This window comes from Erigeron canadensis, chromosome 1, assembly GCF_010389155.1.
Source record: "Erigeron canadensis isolate Cc75 chromosome 1, C_canadensis_v1, whole genome shotgun sequence".
Lineage (NCBI taxonomy): Eukaryota > Viridiplantae > Streptophyta > Magnoliopsida > Asterales > Asteraceae > Erigeron > Erigeron canadensis.
In genome coordinates this window covers 21319881-21337704 of record NC_057761.1, presented here as the reverse complement: position 1 = coordinate 21337704, position 17824 = coordinate 21319881, and the positions used below count along the sequence as shown (strand labels likewise).

The 17824-nt window shown below is 32.1% G+C and overlaps 2 protein-coding genes across 7 annotated transcripts; one reads left to right on the top strand and one right to left on the bottom strand.

Annotated features, from left to right (window-relative positions):
* Window positions 1–3611: 3611 nt before the first annotated feature.
* Window positions 3612–10486, bottom strand: LOC122586874 (receptor-like protein 20). The gene is made up of 2 exons (XM_043758890.1): window positions 9379–10486; window positions 3612–4855 (listed from the first exon to the last, which is right to left on the bottom strand). Exons 1-2 carry the CDS (start codon window positions 10484–10486, stop codon window positions 3678–3680), a joined length of 2286 nt encoding a protein of 761 aa, XP_043614825.1. The 3' UTR covers window positions 3612–3677.
* A 376-nt stretch (window positions 10487–10862) lies between these two features.
* On the top strand, window positions 10863–16563 carry LOC122584805 (ABC transporter D family member 1-like). Of its 6 annotated transcripts, XM_043756868.1 has the most exons (6): window positions 10863–10881; window positions 11081–11427; window positions 13057–13170; window positions 13286–13481; window positions 14366–14431; window positions 16284–16563. In XM_043756868.1, the coding sequence occupies exons 3-6, from the start codon at window positions 13092–13094 to the stop codon at window positions 16339–16341; spliced, it is 399 nt and encodes a 132-aa protein (XP_043612803.1). In that variant the 5' UTR covers window positions 10863–10881; window positions 11081–11427; window positions 13057–13091; the 3' UTR covers window positions 16342–16563. The 6 variants fall into 6 exon arrangements, 3 of the variants coding, with proteins under 3 accessions (XP_043612803.1, XP_043612802.1, XP_043612804.1); XR_006321595.1 differs by lacking the exon at window positions 16284–16563 and having other exon boundaries at window positions 10864–10881; window positions 13057–13214; window positions 14261–14430; XR_006321594.1 differs by lacking the exon at window positions 16284–16563 and having other exon boundaries at window positions 10867–10881; window positions 11081–11176; window positions 11306–11427; window positions 13057–13481; window positions 14261–14430.
* Window positions 16564–17824: the final 1261 nt, after the last annotated feature.

Sequence of the window (17824 nt, the reverse complement as noted above, 5' to 3'; positions counted from 1 at the left end):
TTTAGTTATAAGTTTTCACTGCTAAACCGATTGGCCAGAACTGAACCTTAATGTAATAGTATGCTCATATAGCTCAAGTACGTCAAGTAAGATCTATGTCAGAACAATGACATGAACAAGAACAAGTAATATGCATCCTCCTGAACTGTGGAGAATGAGGGTGGGCCTACCCTAAATAGCGCTGTCCATAATTACCTACGGTTCATTCCCTGAACTGTGGGATATGAATTGATAGCAGTGAACAAGAACTGAACAAGTACATGTACGAACTAGAACATGATAAAGATCAAGTACAGTAAAATAAATGTATTCAAGATCCTGCCCATTCAAAACTTAAATACTCCTTCAAACAGTTTAAGAATCATTTCATAAGTAGTTCAAGATCAAGCTCATAATATAGTACGTAAAATAGTTCACGAACATATGTACAAGTACGAAAATAGTTTTCATGCTTTTCAGTCCCCGATAAAGAACTTTGAACAAATGTACGAAAGGGGGATTAGTGAACTCACAGTGATCTGGTACAAGCACAAGTAGTATTAGCACAATGAACAAGCACAAAGATAGATAAGTATATCTATCGCAATCCAAGCACGTCTTGTTGGATGCCTAAGTACATATCATAGATCATAAATAAGTACGTATATTAATTCATGTGATTATTCAATCACTGAAATGTCCTTGATGAACTGATGATTTGGTCCTCTGAAGATCTTTGAACGTTTTGACTCAAAAGAGTTTTAAATGAACTTTAAGTACATGGACTGGACTCGAACTGAACGTCTTTGAACTCACACTTAAGTACTTATCGTGTTAATAAGTTGAACATGTCTTTAATGATGAACTTTTAGTCCTTAGAACTCAATTTAGTTGATCATAGGACTCGTACTTTGATAATCAAGATAGAACATGTCTTAATTGTACTTAATTAGGGATTGCACTTTGTACGTCGTCTTAGATCGAACCATGATCTAGCTAAGATGTTAATGAACAGCCTTTGATGTGTTTAATCAAGTAATGATGTTGTCAAGAACTGATTTGATGAATAAGGATCAAGTGTGGCATGATATGGAACAAGTACGTGTTGTTAAAAGATGAACGTAAGATCGTTTTAGGGTTTTGAAGCCAAGATCGTCTCAATGGACATGTCAGGATCGTTCTGTTGTCTAGCCAGGATTGTTTTAAATGCCTCAAGGTCAAGGTTGTTTCTCCAAGATCGTTTCAATGTACAAGGATTAAGATCGTCTCACAAGATCGTTTTAAGGAACAAGGTACAAGATCGTTTTAGAGGACAAGAACTCAAGATCGTCTTAAGTATTTGAACAAGATCGTCCTACTGGACTTAGCATAAGATTGTTCTACTGAACCTAGCACAAGATCGTCCCATTCCAAGGACATGATCAAGTGTTTGAGCAAAACCAATCCAAAGGGTCGGTTACCCATTAACGTACTAACATCACCACAACACCACACAAGATCAAACGAACATGAACAATGAATCAAGGAAGCTGGCCAGAACGATCTTGGGCTCAAGATCGTTCCTCAGGATCGTTTCAAGAGCCAAACACGGCTGAAACAAGAACAAGCTCAATTCACAAAGATCTAGATCGAATCCGGGACAAGTTAGAACACAGAACTTGTACATATTTGCATATAAACACCAACCATTAACACTTTTAATGATTTCAAGATCATCTATAACATAAAATAGGTGTGGCACATCAAGAACAAGTTTCCTTTCTTTTTCAAAAATGGGTTTTGAAGATTAAAGCATGTTATGACCCAAATTTGTTCACATATATGTTATTAAACACATTTAGACACAAACCCATTAACCTTTAACACAATTTCATATCAAAATTGGACCAATCATCAAGAACATAAAGTTGAAAAGTTCACTTTTAATTTGATCAAAATCTCATAATTTGTTGTTGTTACCTGAGATTTGATTCCAGAAACACGTTTTGATTATCACAAGGATGCTAAAAGTACAAATGATTTTGGTTTAACAACACAAAATCAAAGATTGAATTTAGTGTGAAAATGTGGCTGCACTATGTGTTTTAGAGTGAGAAAGAAGAGAGAAGAAGAAGATGAATAGTGATAGTTTTCTCTCTCTAGGGTTCTCATCTTTTCAATATATACATTTCCCATATTTAATGGACTTCATAAATGCAAGGACCATTTGCGAACATTTTGAACTAGAACTTTTATGAACATGAACGTTTATGAACCGAACTTTAATATTTCATTGCACATAACCATAAACTCGTCATATAAATCAAGATTTTAGATCAAATCGACCTTCATGCAAGCACATAATGGAGGTCTAAAGTACGTCAAGAACTTAATCAAATTGAACTGTCCGGCCGTTCTAATGGCAAATGTACGTTGTTAAGAACTTAATAAGAACATTTCTAAGACGGTTGTTACATTATGGAAATGCAGCCAAATGCTGTCACATTTTTTCATATTAGCGACGGAAAAGTCGTAGTTAACCATTTTTAGGGTTTCCAGGTTTTGGAATTAGATAAAAAAAATTTTTGCTAGCGACGGAATCAGCGACGACATTTCCGTCGCCAATTGTTTTTAATTATGATTTTTTATTTTAAAAAACATTTATATTTAATTATAATAAAAGTTTAGCGACGGCAAATGTGTCGCGAAACAATTTTTCATTTTCTTTTCCCTTTATTTTCCCCCCGACGGGGCCCACTTTCCAGCGTCGAAAATGGAGTCGCTAAAAGTCATAGGAGACGAAGTTACAGCGACGAAGTGTTGTCATCGCAAAGTGTGTCACTGAAACATTTGGCGATGATTTTTTTGACATATGGCGACAACAAAAGGCGGCGCTAAATGCAGATTTTCTTGTAGTGCCTCCTCATACTTCATTGGCTCCGCCAATGTCTCTATACACTAGAATGCACGATACGATATGTTGTTAAAAACTAAACTTGAATATAAGATACTTGTAGATTGTGGGGATAAAAACCCGAAATGCCTATTTTTTATTTTTATTTTTTTTAAACAATTTGTTGTTAACAAAGCTCTATACAAAATACCACAATCAAAACTCTTTTTATAAGGTTGGCTACATCTTTGAGACGTTTTTGCTCACTTAAAGTTACCATAAAGGGTAAACGCGACTCACCAATATTTTAATCATACATTTAAATTTAACAAATTCCAAACGTGTATATCTCCTACTAATAAGTATATCAATATGGATCTTCTTGCATTTCTAAAGGTCGGATAAAAATGTTTGCTTAGTATTTTTTATTTCTCCTGCTGACTCAACTATAATTTGCATGCTCAATATATAAGGGAATGTTCATTATATGCCTTATATATTTAGCCCATCAATCTTTTATACATTACCCGAAGACACATAACGAGAATACAAACAATATTTTGACAAACTCTTCCTAGCATGAGATAATACAAAACCCATATCCTATTAACAATAGTAAAATACTTCCCCTTTCTTAGTCTTGAAGCAACTTCATATTGTCCTTGTGAGCAAAATGCCCAAAGTTTCTTTCCTATAAATTTCTTTGAATCCATAAATATCACACTAAACAACCACATGCTTAAATATATAATAACATACATTTAATAGTCAAACCACAACATCAAAACATATATTTAGAAAAACTTCCTCCTTAGTTGAGCAAAAGTCACTTGATCGAAACCATTAGAAAAACGTAAACATTCTCTATCATTTCAAAGTAAGTTATCCTCCAATTCCTATTATAGTGCAAGCTAATAATAAGTCCCATGGAACCTACAACGAATCCTGGAACCATACCAGCATAAAACCACGAGAAAGCTTGTGAACCATTCTCACCTTCATCGTCACCAACATGAGTGTATGATGAATTGTTTTCTTGGCAACTTAATAGTGGGAATCCACATAGTCCGTTGTTCCCTTCATATATAGCGGGATTATCAAAAGTCTGAAAATGATTTCCAACTGGTAATGGACCGGATAATTTATTGAATGATAGGTTCAAATAGCCTAGAGTGTTGACACTAGCTAAACTTGGAGGAATCTGACTAGACAACTTGTTCATCGACAAATCTAAAGATTCCATTGACTTTAGATTTCCGATCATTGTGGGAATGTGTCCACTTAGTTCGTTTCTTGAAAGATTCAAATTCGTCAATGCTACCAGGTCCATCAACACATCAGGAATTTCACCAATAATTTTGTTCCTTGAGAGGTCTAAGGATATAAGATATGGAAGTGTGCTCGTGTACTTTTGCTGAATACCCTTTATGCAAGCTTCAATACTTTCTTCATACATATAACTTTTGTAGGTTAACTCCACGTCACTCTTGATCATACCAATTAAATTACTAAAACAATGAGGGATGTTTCCGGTTATCTTATTATCTGCCAGATTTAAATGTTGAAGAGTTTTGATTTGACATAGTTCCGGTGGAATCATACCCATGAACAGGTTTGATTGGAGATTCAAGATTTTAAGCTTTGATAGCTTTTTTCCAATCCAAAAAGGGATATTACCAGTCAGCGAATTGTACCCCAAATCCATTGTTACTAAGTTTTTCAAGTTTTGTAAAGACACCGGGAGATTAGCCTCTAATTTGTTGTTACGTAAGTGCAATGATTCAAGTAGTGATAGAGAACCCAATGAATTTGGAATATCACCCGTTATATTGTTACTTGTAAGGTCAATCACTAGCAAATTAATCAAACTCCCTAGGCACTCAGGAAGAATTCCATATAAGTTATTATGTGATAAATCCAGCACTTGTATACTATGTAACTCGCATAAGTTTGTTGGAACGCTTCCAGTGAAATTGTTATTCTTCAAAGCAACAACTCTAAGACCTGGATGGATTTTGGAAACCACTATCTAGTTAATAGTGATAAGACAATTTAGGTTGGATTAGCTTGGGACTATCATCTGTCCCCAAGAAATTTATATACAAAGACAAAATCTAGTCCAATAACTTTCATTATACGACTACTATCACCAAACCAAAAAGTGAAAGAAGAAAAACAAATATTACTATATAGAAGTTACTATATAGAAAGCATAAAGAAATATCTTTAAACTTTTAATGATATCACTTCTATCATTTTTAACTATTTATTTGGTTGAAATATTTTAAACTTTAAAGTTCAGTTAAATATATTTAGTATCCATGATCGTATCATGTGAATAAAATATTAGTTCTTATTAGAAAAACATATTTATGAAAATGAATAAGATATATGCAAAAAATTCTAGATTTCCATATCATATTATATAACGAAATGATTAAATAAAAACAAAAGAATAAAAAAAAATACTCATACCAGTTCTATGAAAACTGTAAATTTAATTTCTTTTAAGTTCTAAACTAGCACGTTACTCGTGCAATGCGGCGGTGGTCGTGCCGGCGACAATGTTGTGGTGGGGTCGACTGATGGTGGTAGATGAGACGTTGAGCGATGTAGATAATTGATGTAAAAGTAATTGGTGTAAAAAGTTAATAGAGATATTTTAAAGGATAAAAGATTGATGGTGTAATTTATTATTAATGTTAAGAGGGTAGTGTAAGTGAAATTTTTTAAAAAGGTGCTAAATGATAATATTACATATTTTTCAACACTTCTAAAAGTAAAGTGATTTTTTTTATAATATAATACTAGCATCAACACCCGTACATGTTGCACGGATTGACAAATAATAGCTATAATATCTTTATCAATAATCATTATGTCTAATCAGTAGTAATAGAAGTTATAACATATGTAGTAAGGAAAAACTGAGCGTGATAGCTAAATCCATCATACTAAATATAATAAATCTAATCATATGCTTTATGCTTTTAAATTTTAATGTTTAAAAAAAAATCATATGCTTTTAGTCAAGTTAAACATGTAAGCTAAAATTTAACTTAAAATATCATACAAAATATGAAAAGCAACATGCTTGTTGTGAAAGTGTGATTTTTAAACACTAAATCAATTAACTTAGAATACTATAACAATATAATGATAATCATTAATATACTAAAATCGTTTATAATATAAAGCGCAACATGCTTATTATGGTAGAGTAATTATTTAATTCTCAAATCAATTAACTTAAAATGCTATTATAATAATAATAATAATGATAATAATAATAATAATAATCAATGAAATAATAATAACAATGAAAAAAATAATAATAAGGAAAACGTATTAAAATCTTACCAGCCTTGATAAAATGATGCCTTAAAGTTTACATGAGTATCATGAAACTTGAGTTTAGATAAACAAAACATGTAAACCGACAATGTTGTAAGTTATATTAGGTAACTAATAAATCTTATACGGATTAGATATGCAATATCCTAGTTTAATACGAATGAGATTACTTAAAGAATTTATTAGATTTTTAATTAATTAAATAAAACCAAAAAAAAACACTTGTCGTTCTAATATAACGCCACATGTCAATTAAAAGAGGCTACAATTTTGTTTTAGTTTATTGGTAGATAGTAACTAGATTTTAGACCCGTGTCCAGGGACGACATAATCAATATTAGATCTTCATACATTTAAGTCACAAAAACTTATAATTTTGAAGATATACATTTCTAAGTGTTATACGTAGCGATTTATTAAAGCGACACGTGTTCTTTCAGTCATATTTAAATTTAAAAAAGTTAATCCAAATCTAATCTAATAATAACATAAATTCGAGATATCTATTAGGTGATGATTTCCTTATTTTAATATATGCTATTTATTAATTAATTAAATATTAGAATATATGTTAAACTAATTTGATGTAAACTAACCTATGTACATTATAACATTATTTTATTAATCATTTTCTCATGAATAAAATTATCTCTTTTGTTTCTTTTCAATTCAACACCTATTGCTTATATTACTTATAATAAGTTAATAACATGAATACTTCAAAAATTTGAGTTTACAATCCGAAATCACAAGGCTATTTGCGTCATCCACTATATACTTATAAGTTCCGATTTTGATGTGATAGTAAAAATTTAAGGTAAATCCGAAACTCTAATTAAACATATATTATATTTATCATTACTGTTTATTATAATTTAGCTTCGATCATCGGTTTACTTTAATCATAATTTATTTCATACTCATGAATCATGTATGAGGCATATTCGAATTTCCTTATGATACAATTTATATATGTACCGTATATCGTAGTATTAGGACTAGTATAATAATATAGTTGGATAATGATTACTAAGATTTTTAATTTATAGTTAATCTAAATGATGACATAAGCGAGAGTTAATTTGATTAAATTGAACGATTTGATTGGTTAATAAGTAATTAGTTCAACTGTCTTATAGTATATACTAGATTTTAGACCCGTGTCCAACACTGGACACGTGATTTACGATATTAACAATATTAGATCTTCATAAATTTAAGTCATAAAAGCTTACAATTTAAAAAAAACACGGTTTTAAGTGTTATATTTTGCAAGTTGTAGTACAATAATCATAGGTTTCTCACTGTCATTATTAGCCTAGACATATTGATGGAATTGTTTGCCGTAGTTATTTCACAAGGCACATGCTATATATAATAATTTCTCCATTATAATATATTTTGAAACAGATGTACTCATAATATGATATTATTAGAAAAAATAATTAAGAATTAAAATATAAACATATTTGTGATCCCGAACTTGACATTCAAGTATATGTATTTAATCATGATGCACGTTCATAACACGCATATGTTTATTTTCAATTACTTGTTCTATGATAATATGATAATAATTAGGATTGTTTTTATATTTTTTGATAACAATTAGGACTCTTCTAATATTTGTTAACAAGTCATTAGGTTTCAAATAAATATTTTTTTTAAGAAAATATTTCATATGTTAAATTTTTTTTATGTAATTAAATGATTGTAAATTTCAAAATTTTTTCTCAAGTTGATGATTAAAAATAAATATAAATTAAGTATTCAGGGATAAAAAGTGTAAATTATTGATGGAAAACAAAAAAGTGTAAATTAGTCAGACTTTTTCTATAAATTAATATAAATATTAATATAATAATATATTTGGATAATGATTATTAGAATTTTTAATTTGTAGTTTATCTAAATGATGACATCATCAAAAGTCAATTTAATGAAATCGAACGATTTGATTGGTCAATAAGTCATTAGTTCAACTGTTTTATAATATATATTAAGATAAGATAAGATTAAGATTAAGATTAAAATTAAGATTATTAAGATTAAGATTATATAAATATTTAAAAAAAAACCCTGGTATAACATAATATTGACTCTTGACTTTTACATATTGACCTGAATAAGTTAAACAACAAACTAAAAACTTAAATATTATCTAATTTAATAAGGGAATAAGATGTGAATAGTGTTTTTTTGTCTTTATCTGCACATTGAAGATAAATAAAAAAATTAGCAATTATTAAACATGAAATGGATTTGGTTCAGTGCTTGTTCCCTATGCCTTAAGGGGTGGAGGTCACAGGTTCAACACTCCCACCTTGTTTTTTTTTTTAAAAGTTTGTATTTAATAGTAAAGTTTTTACATTTTGATCCCTTCTTTGTTTCCTTTTTACTTTTCTGTCCTTCCTGTTTCTATTTTATTATTTGAAACCCCTAAACTTATATAATTTGTTTTTTTTTTAAAAAAATTTTTGGAAAATCTTTTTTTTTATACCTTTATGTTTTACTAATATTTTGTCTTTTTTTCCGTACTTTGTCATTTTTATATTTTGACATTTTTAGCATTTTATTCTTTGTAATATATTTTTTTTAACTTTTTAAATTTTTTATAACTTTATTATATGTACTTTATAACAATGACATATGTGTTGTAGTTTATGATGTTTTAACATTTAGTTTTTTTTATATATAACTTTTGTTTAGTTTATTGTTTTTTTTGTCTTTGTATTATACAATAGTTTTCAACACTTTGTAACATTTAAACTTTTATAGAATATTTTTTATAAATCTGTATCTTTTTTAATATTCCATTTGTATATTCATCATTTCTTTAAGTTTTTGGTCTTTTATAAAAAAATTTTGTAAAATTTTGTTTTACATGTATGTTATCAACATTTTCTTTTGATTTATGCGTTTCTTTATAAAATTTTTACGAAATAATAGTATTTGATAACGCAGACATTTTCAAAAGCCGATGCCGCCCTCGAGCTACCTAGTTTTATCACAAAATATAAAGTGTGATTGATTAAATCTTATAAAAGCTCGCATCGTAATCTTAACCAAAAACCTCTGAATAAGTTTTTAAGCAAAAATCATTCATCTTATCCAATCTGACCACCAACACAAGCAGCAGAAATAAAAATAAAGAGTATTAAAATCTTGTATACCTGTGTTGTTTTTCGCTATTATTCGTGGCAGATTTCCTCCGATCTCGTTGTCGGAAAGATCCAACCACCGAAGATGAGAGGAGATGTTCTGAAACCACTCTGGTATGCTATCTCTTATTCTCGAATTTGAAAGATGTAACCATTGAAGATCAGTTGATCTTTGAATATTTGGGAATTCGGGTCCGATCTGGTTGTCGGACAGATCCAAGGCATAAAGATGAGAGGAGATGTTGTGAAACCACTCTGGTATTGTATCCCTAATACTCGAATTTGAAAGATATAACTCTACAAGATCAGTTGATGTTTGAATATTTGGGAATTGGGGTCCGATCTCGTTGTCGGACAGATCCAAGTAATAAAGATGAGAGGAGATGTTGTGAAACCACTCTGGTATTGTATCCCTAATACTCGAATTTGAAAGATATAATTCTTCAAGATGTGTTTGTGTTTGAAGCCAGTTTGGGAATTGGGGTCCCATGTTGCAGCAGGAGCTTGCAAAAAAAGACGTCAACTGGAAGGGAGGAATCCAATTACGGCTGACGTTCCACGTTATCAATGTATTATCAGACAAGAACAATTGGGTTAGATTGTAGAGTTTGGCGAAGTGATCTTCAGAAACAACCCCACTCAATTGGTTACGAGCAAGAAAAAGGACTTCCAGGTTTGAAAGCTGACCAAGACTAGTGGGGATGTTCCCGCTCAATTGATTATCTTCAAGATAGAGTTCTTGTAGGCTGGTGAGTAGTCCAATGCTTTCAGGTATGCCCCCATGGAAGCTGTTATCGCTAAGGTCTAGATGCACGAGGCCAGTAAGGTTTGATAACCAAACGGGGATGGTGGAGTTGATACGATAGTAAGGGAGATTAAGTGAGACAACGTGACCAGTTCTCGTGTCACACACAACTCCCTCCCACTCACAACATTCTAATCCGGTCCATTTTAATTGGTTCGTGAAGCCTTGTCTGAATAAAAGCAGTGTTTGCCGCTCTCTTTGGATACATGTAACATTTGAGGAAGCTTTAATCATGGTGTTGCTGCTGCTTGCGCCATATGTTTGAAAGAACAGAAATAATATTGTAACATTGACAATAAAATTAGTGGCTTCCATTTTGGAGTAATTAGGATAGAGTAGATGTATAATTCAGATACAGGGTGAATGGGGCATATATATAACACAGCATGCCTTAAAATCTTTTATGAACATATACTTAGGTAGATATCGACTTGAGTCCACAAGATATTTCATAGTAGACTTGGAGTCAGTCAAGGATCACCCAAAGTCTTTCAAGAGATAGTGGCCACACACAGAAAAAGGCAAAAAGCTTATGGGTCCATAACGTGTTTACTCCTATTATTGTGAGCCAATGTTTGTTGACTGCAGTGTTTTGGAAAAATCGTATTTATGAATTGCACGACTGTCATGATCAAGAATTTAACTGTAGACTTGGATTCATGAATGGCCACATACATATCAACTTGTTTGGGTCATTATAACATGTTAATGTCGGTCAATGATTTTTGACTGCAGTGTTAAACACGTAAACTTTCTATCAATGGCCAAAATTTTAATCTCTCAGTTAAATTTTTGTTGTGTCTTCTGGACTGGTATTTCTTTGCCATCATGTCCTCGTTCTTTGGTGTCTCAGTTGTTATTTTGTTTTGGGAGTCATAAAGGAGGATAACAGATTTGATTGTGTTGCAGGTCCAAGGCTTGGTGTATTGGTCCAAGTTTTGTGGTTTATTTGTCTCGATTCTTTTAGCAGACTGCAGATAACACCTTCGTATCATAGGTTTGGGGGTATGTTTTATGCTAATGATTTTAGAATGGGTTTTTAGATTATTATTTTTCATAACTTCAATTTATTGTTTTTAGGTTCATAATTATTGTTTGAAAAGTTTTACCATGATATTTGTTATGCATATCAAGTCTTTAGTAGGCCTTGGTTTTGGTGGGTTTTGTACTTGAAGCTGTATCGATCTAAACTGCAATTATAGTTGCTCATGAAAGTGGTCATCTTTTAGGTGCTTGACTTCAAGGAATTCATGTAAGTAAATTTGCTTTTGGTTTTAGGCCTATTTTAGCTAAATTTAATGTTAATTATGCTGAGTATTTTTTAAGAGCATTTCCATTAGTTGTCTTTGTTGGTTTTCCTGATAATGATCATGATAGTGATATCCCAAATTCCAGAATTATGATGAATTTTTTTTTAATTTTGGATAATATTTGTTATCTCAGCTGGTGTGATTCCCAATATTTTTTTTTTGCACATGTTATCAATCTTTGCTCAAATTGTATTTGTTGGATTGCCGCTCTCTTTGGATACATGTTACGTTTGAAGAAGCCGTGATCGTGGTGGTGTTGCAATATGTTTGAAAGAACATGTATAATACTGTAAAATTGACCATAATAGTGGTTTCCATTTTGGAGTAATTAAGATAGAGTAGATTTTGTATAATACAGATGTAGGGGGAATGTGGCATATACATAACACAGCATGCCTTCAAATCTTTTATGAACGTAAACTTAGGTAGACATCGACTTGATTCCACAAGACAGTTCATAGTAGACTTTGAGTCAAGGGTCACACAAAGTCTTTCAAGAGATAGTAGCCACACACAGAAAAAGCTTATGGGTCCATAACGTGTTTACTCCTATTATTTTCATCCAATGCTTGTTGACTGCAGTGTTTTGGATAAATTTTATTTATGAATTGCACGATTGTCATGATCAAGAATTCAACTGTAGACTTGGATTCATGAATGAATAGAATGGTACAAAGTCTTTCAAGAGCCGGTGGCCATATATATATCAACTTGTTTGGGTCATTATAACATGTTAATGTCGTTCAGGTTGACTGCAGTGTTAAACACGTAAACTTTCTATCAATAGCCTCACTATTCAGTTAAAGGAGGATGGCAGATATGACTGAGTTTCAGGTCCAAGGCTTAGTGTATTGAGTTGCAGATTTGATAATTATTTTCCACCAGAGTTACAATTTATCAACTCTTAATTTGCTAATAATTATTTTACTTAATGATCATATTATGTAAAATGTATTCAAGCCCATCAAGTTTGTTTATCTAGGTGGTGACAATAGGCCAAAGACCACGGAGACCCCTACACACGAAACTTTAGTTGTGTCAGTTAGTAGGCTTTGTTTTGGTGGGTTTGAAAGTTCTCAATCTATACTTGAAGCTATGTCAATTTTAACTGCATTTATAGTTGTTCATGAAAGTGGTCATGAATTAGAATTAGTTGTGACAACATATGCAGGCCGATGGGTTGGATAAGTGGCCAAAATTTGCTCGCTTAAAAGGTTCATCTTAAAGTATTGGATAACATGGGGTAACTTGGCTGACCAGAATATTATAATTATTATATACAAGTCTATGAATATAATTACAAGAACATATTTATTTGAAAATAACTTTAATTTTTGAATAATGCAATTTAGGAGGCTTTATGCAGTAAAAAATAGACCTGGGTTGTCATTCAAGCTAGCCTACCTTGCCTCTTTCTAGTTGAACCATTTGGTTTGATCTGTTTAGTATAAAATACTCCCCAAATCAACCCATTTACACATAAATCGATAGTTATAATTCATTGTCATGTCCCTCCTATAATTTTGGATTGCCTTAAGTTATGAATTACAACTGATCCTTGCTGTATTCCTACAGATGAAACTATTGGCACTTCATCTCCGTCTGATGAGATGCACATGGAATCTGATGATGGTATCTTTATATCGGAGGTTGATATTATTACGTCATCACAGAAATGGAAGTTGACAAGTGAGATAGTACCAGTGCAAGGGCTTCTTCAGTTCTTCTTGCTGGTTGCTTAAAATATATTTTTTGTATTATTCGTATTCTACATTGTTCTAACAATTCAAACGTAATAATGAAGGTCCAAATGGAAGTGGGAAAAGTTTGGTGTTTATGGCTCTCCGTGGTCTTTGGCCTATTATCAGTGGACGCAATGGTAAACCTTCCCACAATGCTAATGACGTGGGTGAATTCAGTTGTGGTATATTATACATTCCTCGGAAACCTTATAAGATCAAAATTTCTATCATCTCTCACATGACCAAGCAGAAAAGAAGGTGAGTTTTGTTCTGCCCTTCTTGCTTAATGTAAACTGTTTTTTCTAGAGGTAGGATAATGGCCGGGTGGAGACGGTTCTGTAATGTGTGAAAAGGAGTTCATTTCAGGACGACTAATATTCTATTCAAGCTTGGCGTCAAAAAGGGATTTTTATATTTACTGAACCGCTAGGGGCTGGGTTGGGTTGACTAGGTTGAATATATGAATTATTATAAATAGCATGGAGGTTGATAATATTTGAATAATGCATATGGTGACTATGAACCCATATGACTTGCTCCGTCTGTTTAGTTAGTTTCTATTTTAGTTCCTTTGTTTGGGTTACACAAAGACACGCATTGCTTCCTGTTGAGATCAGGTGTCTTCATGATTACTACTTGTCCCAGGTGCTACTGAAATGTCTAAAAAGAGGAGACATATTAACAGTAAATGATGGAAGACCGTTACATGCTACATTTAAACTTATTATGTATGTACTTTTTGTAAATGAGTGTTACATTTTGTGATGTCCACTAAAAATCAGTTTGGGCCATCCTCGTAAAATGTAAGAGAAATTTGTGGTTAAAGGTACTTATAGAGCATAACGGTCCAGTCATTGGATAAAGGATATACACTAGTATTTGCTCTTGGTGATTAAACTTAGTTACCGTAGAGAGCAAGTTAAATGGGTGTAAATAAGGCACTTATATCACTTAGATTTATTGCAATTTTAATTTCCTAATTTTGTTGTTAAGTTGACTATGATATTGTTATACCTGACACATTTTAATTTGCATAGGTGGCTTTAAGGTATCCAGTAGAATTTGTACTCAGTGCCTTCTATTAACAGTTGAAGCATTTGCAGCTCCTATCTACTCCATTGAAATTCACTTGCTCCGTGTAGAGTCAGTTATGGTTGGGGAAAAGATAGCGACATAAACATCTACAGTTCAGAGTTCAGACTACTCAGATACACCTTTTTTCTTAATAAACCTTTCATACTTTATGTACCATAGATGGCAGATGGAGATGTCTGCCGTAGTGCCTATTTATGTTATGCTTCCCCGACTTTTGGCATGCCCAACTGTGTTTGCTGGGTAAGTTGATAAATTCAGTGAAGTTAGTAACATTATTAGCCTTGAGCTTACAGCGTTAAGTAATTGACTCCCTGAGTTCGGTGCCATACTCTATTGAAAGTTCAAAATTAGAGGTGGAACGGGCCATGCAACCCGAAAACTTTTTGAGTTTTTCCTTAAACCTTTCTTCTATAAATGATTAGTGTATTACTAATGATTATACAAACTATATAATAGTAGTATATTACTAAAGTTTTCTACCAACAGCTAGCAGTGCCCAGGGTGGTTCAACACTTCAACTCCCATTAGCAGGTGCCCAGGGTGGACATGGTGTTTAGTACGCTCTGCGGTCTTAAGAATTTTCGACTATGTTTTCCAAAAAGTGATTTTGGAGGTTGTATCCATTAACCATTATTAGGACATCAGAAGTTCAACTCCATGATGTGACGCCATACCATTACCACCATGGTCTTGGCGTGGTGGAAGGAACCATGGCGTTCTTCATGACGGTATTGTGTGTGTGTATTTTGTTTTGTTTTATTGTTTTTTAATTCGTAATTATCAGTGTCCGAGTGGATCATTTAACTAAATCTTTTGATTAGCCCATTGGACCTCTTAGAGATAGAAACTAAGCCAAACTGAGCCTTAGGTGATTTTAGGGATTTGTTGACCCATTTGACTTGTCTTAACTAAATCTTAAGACCAGCTCATTGGATCATTTACTGATAAAAACAAAGCTAAATTGAGCATTAGGTGAATGGGTTAAAGTTGACACCATATAATATTAAGTTCTCTTTCAGTGAAAGATATAAGATGTTATCGAGTCGATAAAAGTTAAGTATTTTGATGTTGTATCTTAGTGTGGACATGACAGACTAGTGCATTAGGTAACATAAAGTCAGTGTTGGTGACATAAATAGTTTGTTCCTTCTTATGAAATCATGGAATTTTTCTTAGATGTTTACTTGAAGTAATATTATAGATCGTAGTTGATAAATCAACATATAAAAAATTTAGGATCTTGTATCCACGAATTGTTGCTTAATGCTCTTCAGATCTTTACGGCTACGATCATGGGGAGTCTCTGAAGCTTTGCATCAGCTAAATATTTGAAATTATTGGCATTGGGAGTGGTTAAATGAGGTACTGTCTTCATTTAAAAGTTTATCATTTTTTTGGGGGAGTAAGACAGTAAGTCAGGAAATCCTACTCGAGCCAACTTTGTTGACCTGGCAAGCAAACCCAGGACTTCACCAGTACCCTATGGAACCGGGAAAACTACCAGCCATCCACGAACCTGCCAATCTGGATTATTAAGCCGGGTCAGGTGGCCTTAATAAAGGCACTAATAAAAGTACTCGTAATGATTTAATGGCCTAAATGGATTAAACGGGTTGAACAGGTTAAAAGTTATCTAAAGCGTATCCAAGTGCCCAAAAGAGTAGCCAAATGCCCATATGAATATCCCAATTGGCTTGCTTAGAATAGACAACACTATTATGCTCTACTATAGTTTCAGATAGCTCACTGCAATATTCCTTCAAAGAACTAGCAATTCTCCATAAACTGCCGGAAAGGTTGATTTTAACCGTTCCCCTAATACCCTTTGACTTTGTATAAGTGTTGCTTTCAAACCATACCCATATGAGATTTTGTATATATTTGCTTCCAGCCATCTCATATTATCTCCCACCGCCCTTGTGACGGCTAAAGTTTATGTGTCATTCTTTGCAATCTTTTGTGCAGACCATTCTCAGTTGAGTTCAATGGGTTACTATCCTTATTATATTTCAGACTGAATTAGTTGGAGCTGATTTAATCAACGGAATTGTTGTAATATCTTAACTTACAATGTTCAGTTTTAATTTATAAAATGTTATCTGGACAACTCAAACAGCTGCACGTGAGCAGTGACCTAAATAACGTCATTTTCTAATATCATAAATTACAGTATCCAGTTTTACGTTGCAGTGTATCTCAGCAGTATAAATATTGCAGATATTTCAAACTAACGTGGTTATGTTTATGAGTCATGTACAACAGTTGTATTTTGAATCTCGTAGTTTGTGTAAGTAAATATTTTTGTTAGGAAGGCTATTGCATTTATTGATTCTAGAGTTATCACTAGGAATTACTTTAAAGGAAGAAATAACTTATGAGAATAAGTGAACTGACTTTGTTACTTGGTATGTAGATGTAATTGCAAAGAAATAACATATGCACGTAGCATTGTTTTATAACGGTAGTTTGTTATAAATATTAGTTTTAGCTTTTAGGGCTAAAATTAAAAATGAAGCACAGACAAATGTTTAATTCAAATGCCAGGATTAAAATGTGAAACGGGTCAAATTTGGAAGAATTTTTTTTTTCTTCAAATTTATGTTAACAGAAGTATATGTCACTGGGTTAACGCTTCGCGTGATGAACGACTTTGTAATTTATTGAGCAAACTTTGAAGGTGAAAAAAAAGGATAAGTTATATGATGAAAACATCATATATATGAGTAAAAACGATTACAGTAAAAAAAATTGTCTACTTGCCAAGACACTTAGTATAATTTAACATATATACTACATTTTCAAGTTTCCATATGTTAAATAATTAACATTTTTACTTTTCATATGTTAAATAGACAAAATGTCAATCTATAATTCTATATTGCATCATAACCGCCAGCAAATCAAGTTATTTAACGAACGTTGCAAGTCTTTGAACCAAATCAGGGCCGGTCATGAGGAGGCTCAAAGGGTGCTAAAGAGCCAGACCCACTCTTCCTATTGTACCTATACCTATTGAACCGATAAGTTTTAGACTTTTGAACCTATATGTACAAACTTTACCTACTGTTATTGAAACATTTTTAATCTACTGTGTTTGAAAGGCCACATACAGACGTACTAACATACTCATGTTCACAATTGACGACATATAACAAATTAATTAAAACCCTTATTTGCCTTTTGTCAAAGAAACACATGTAACAATAGATTTCTTTTTTTTTTCTTTTTTTTTTTTAAGTTATCTAATTGTAGTATAATATCTAACTATTTACTAACTTATAGAAACCTATACCTTACTTGGATTTATTTATTAAGGTTTAAATGATTGAATATCATTGTCATACACTTTATTTATATTTCAATAATTCCATAAATGTTAGTTATTATTTTTTTAAGTATGTCTAAATATTTTATTCGGCAACTTAAGAATTTATAGTCTTAACCCGGGGCTTTACTTATCGGGTTTATTGTTGATAACATTTACCGTCGTTATATTATGTTATTAT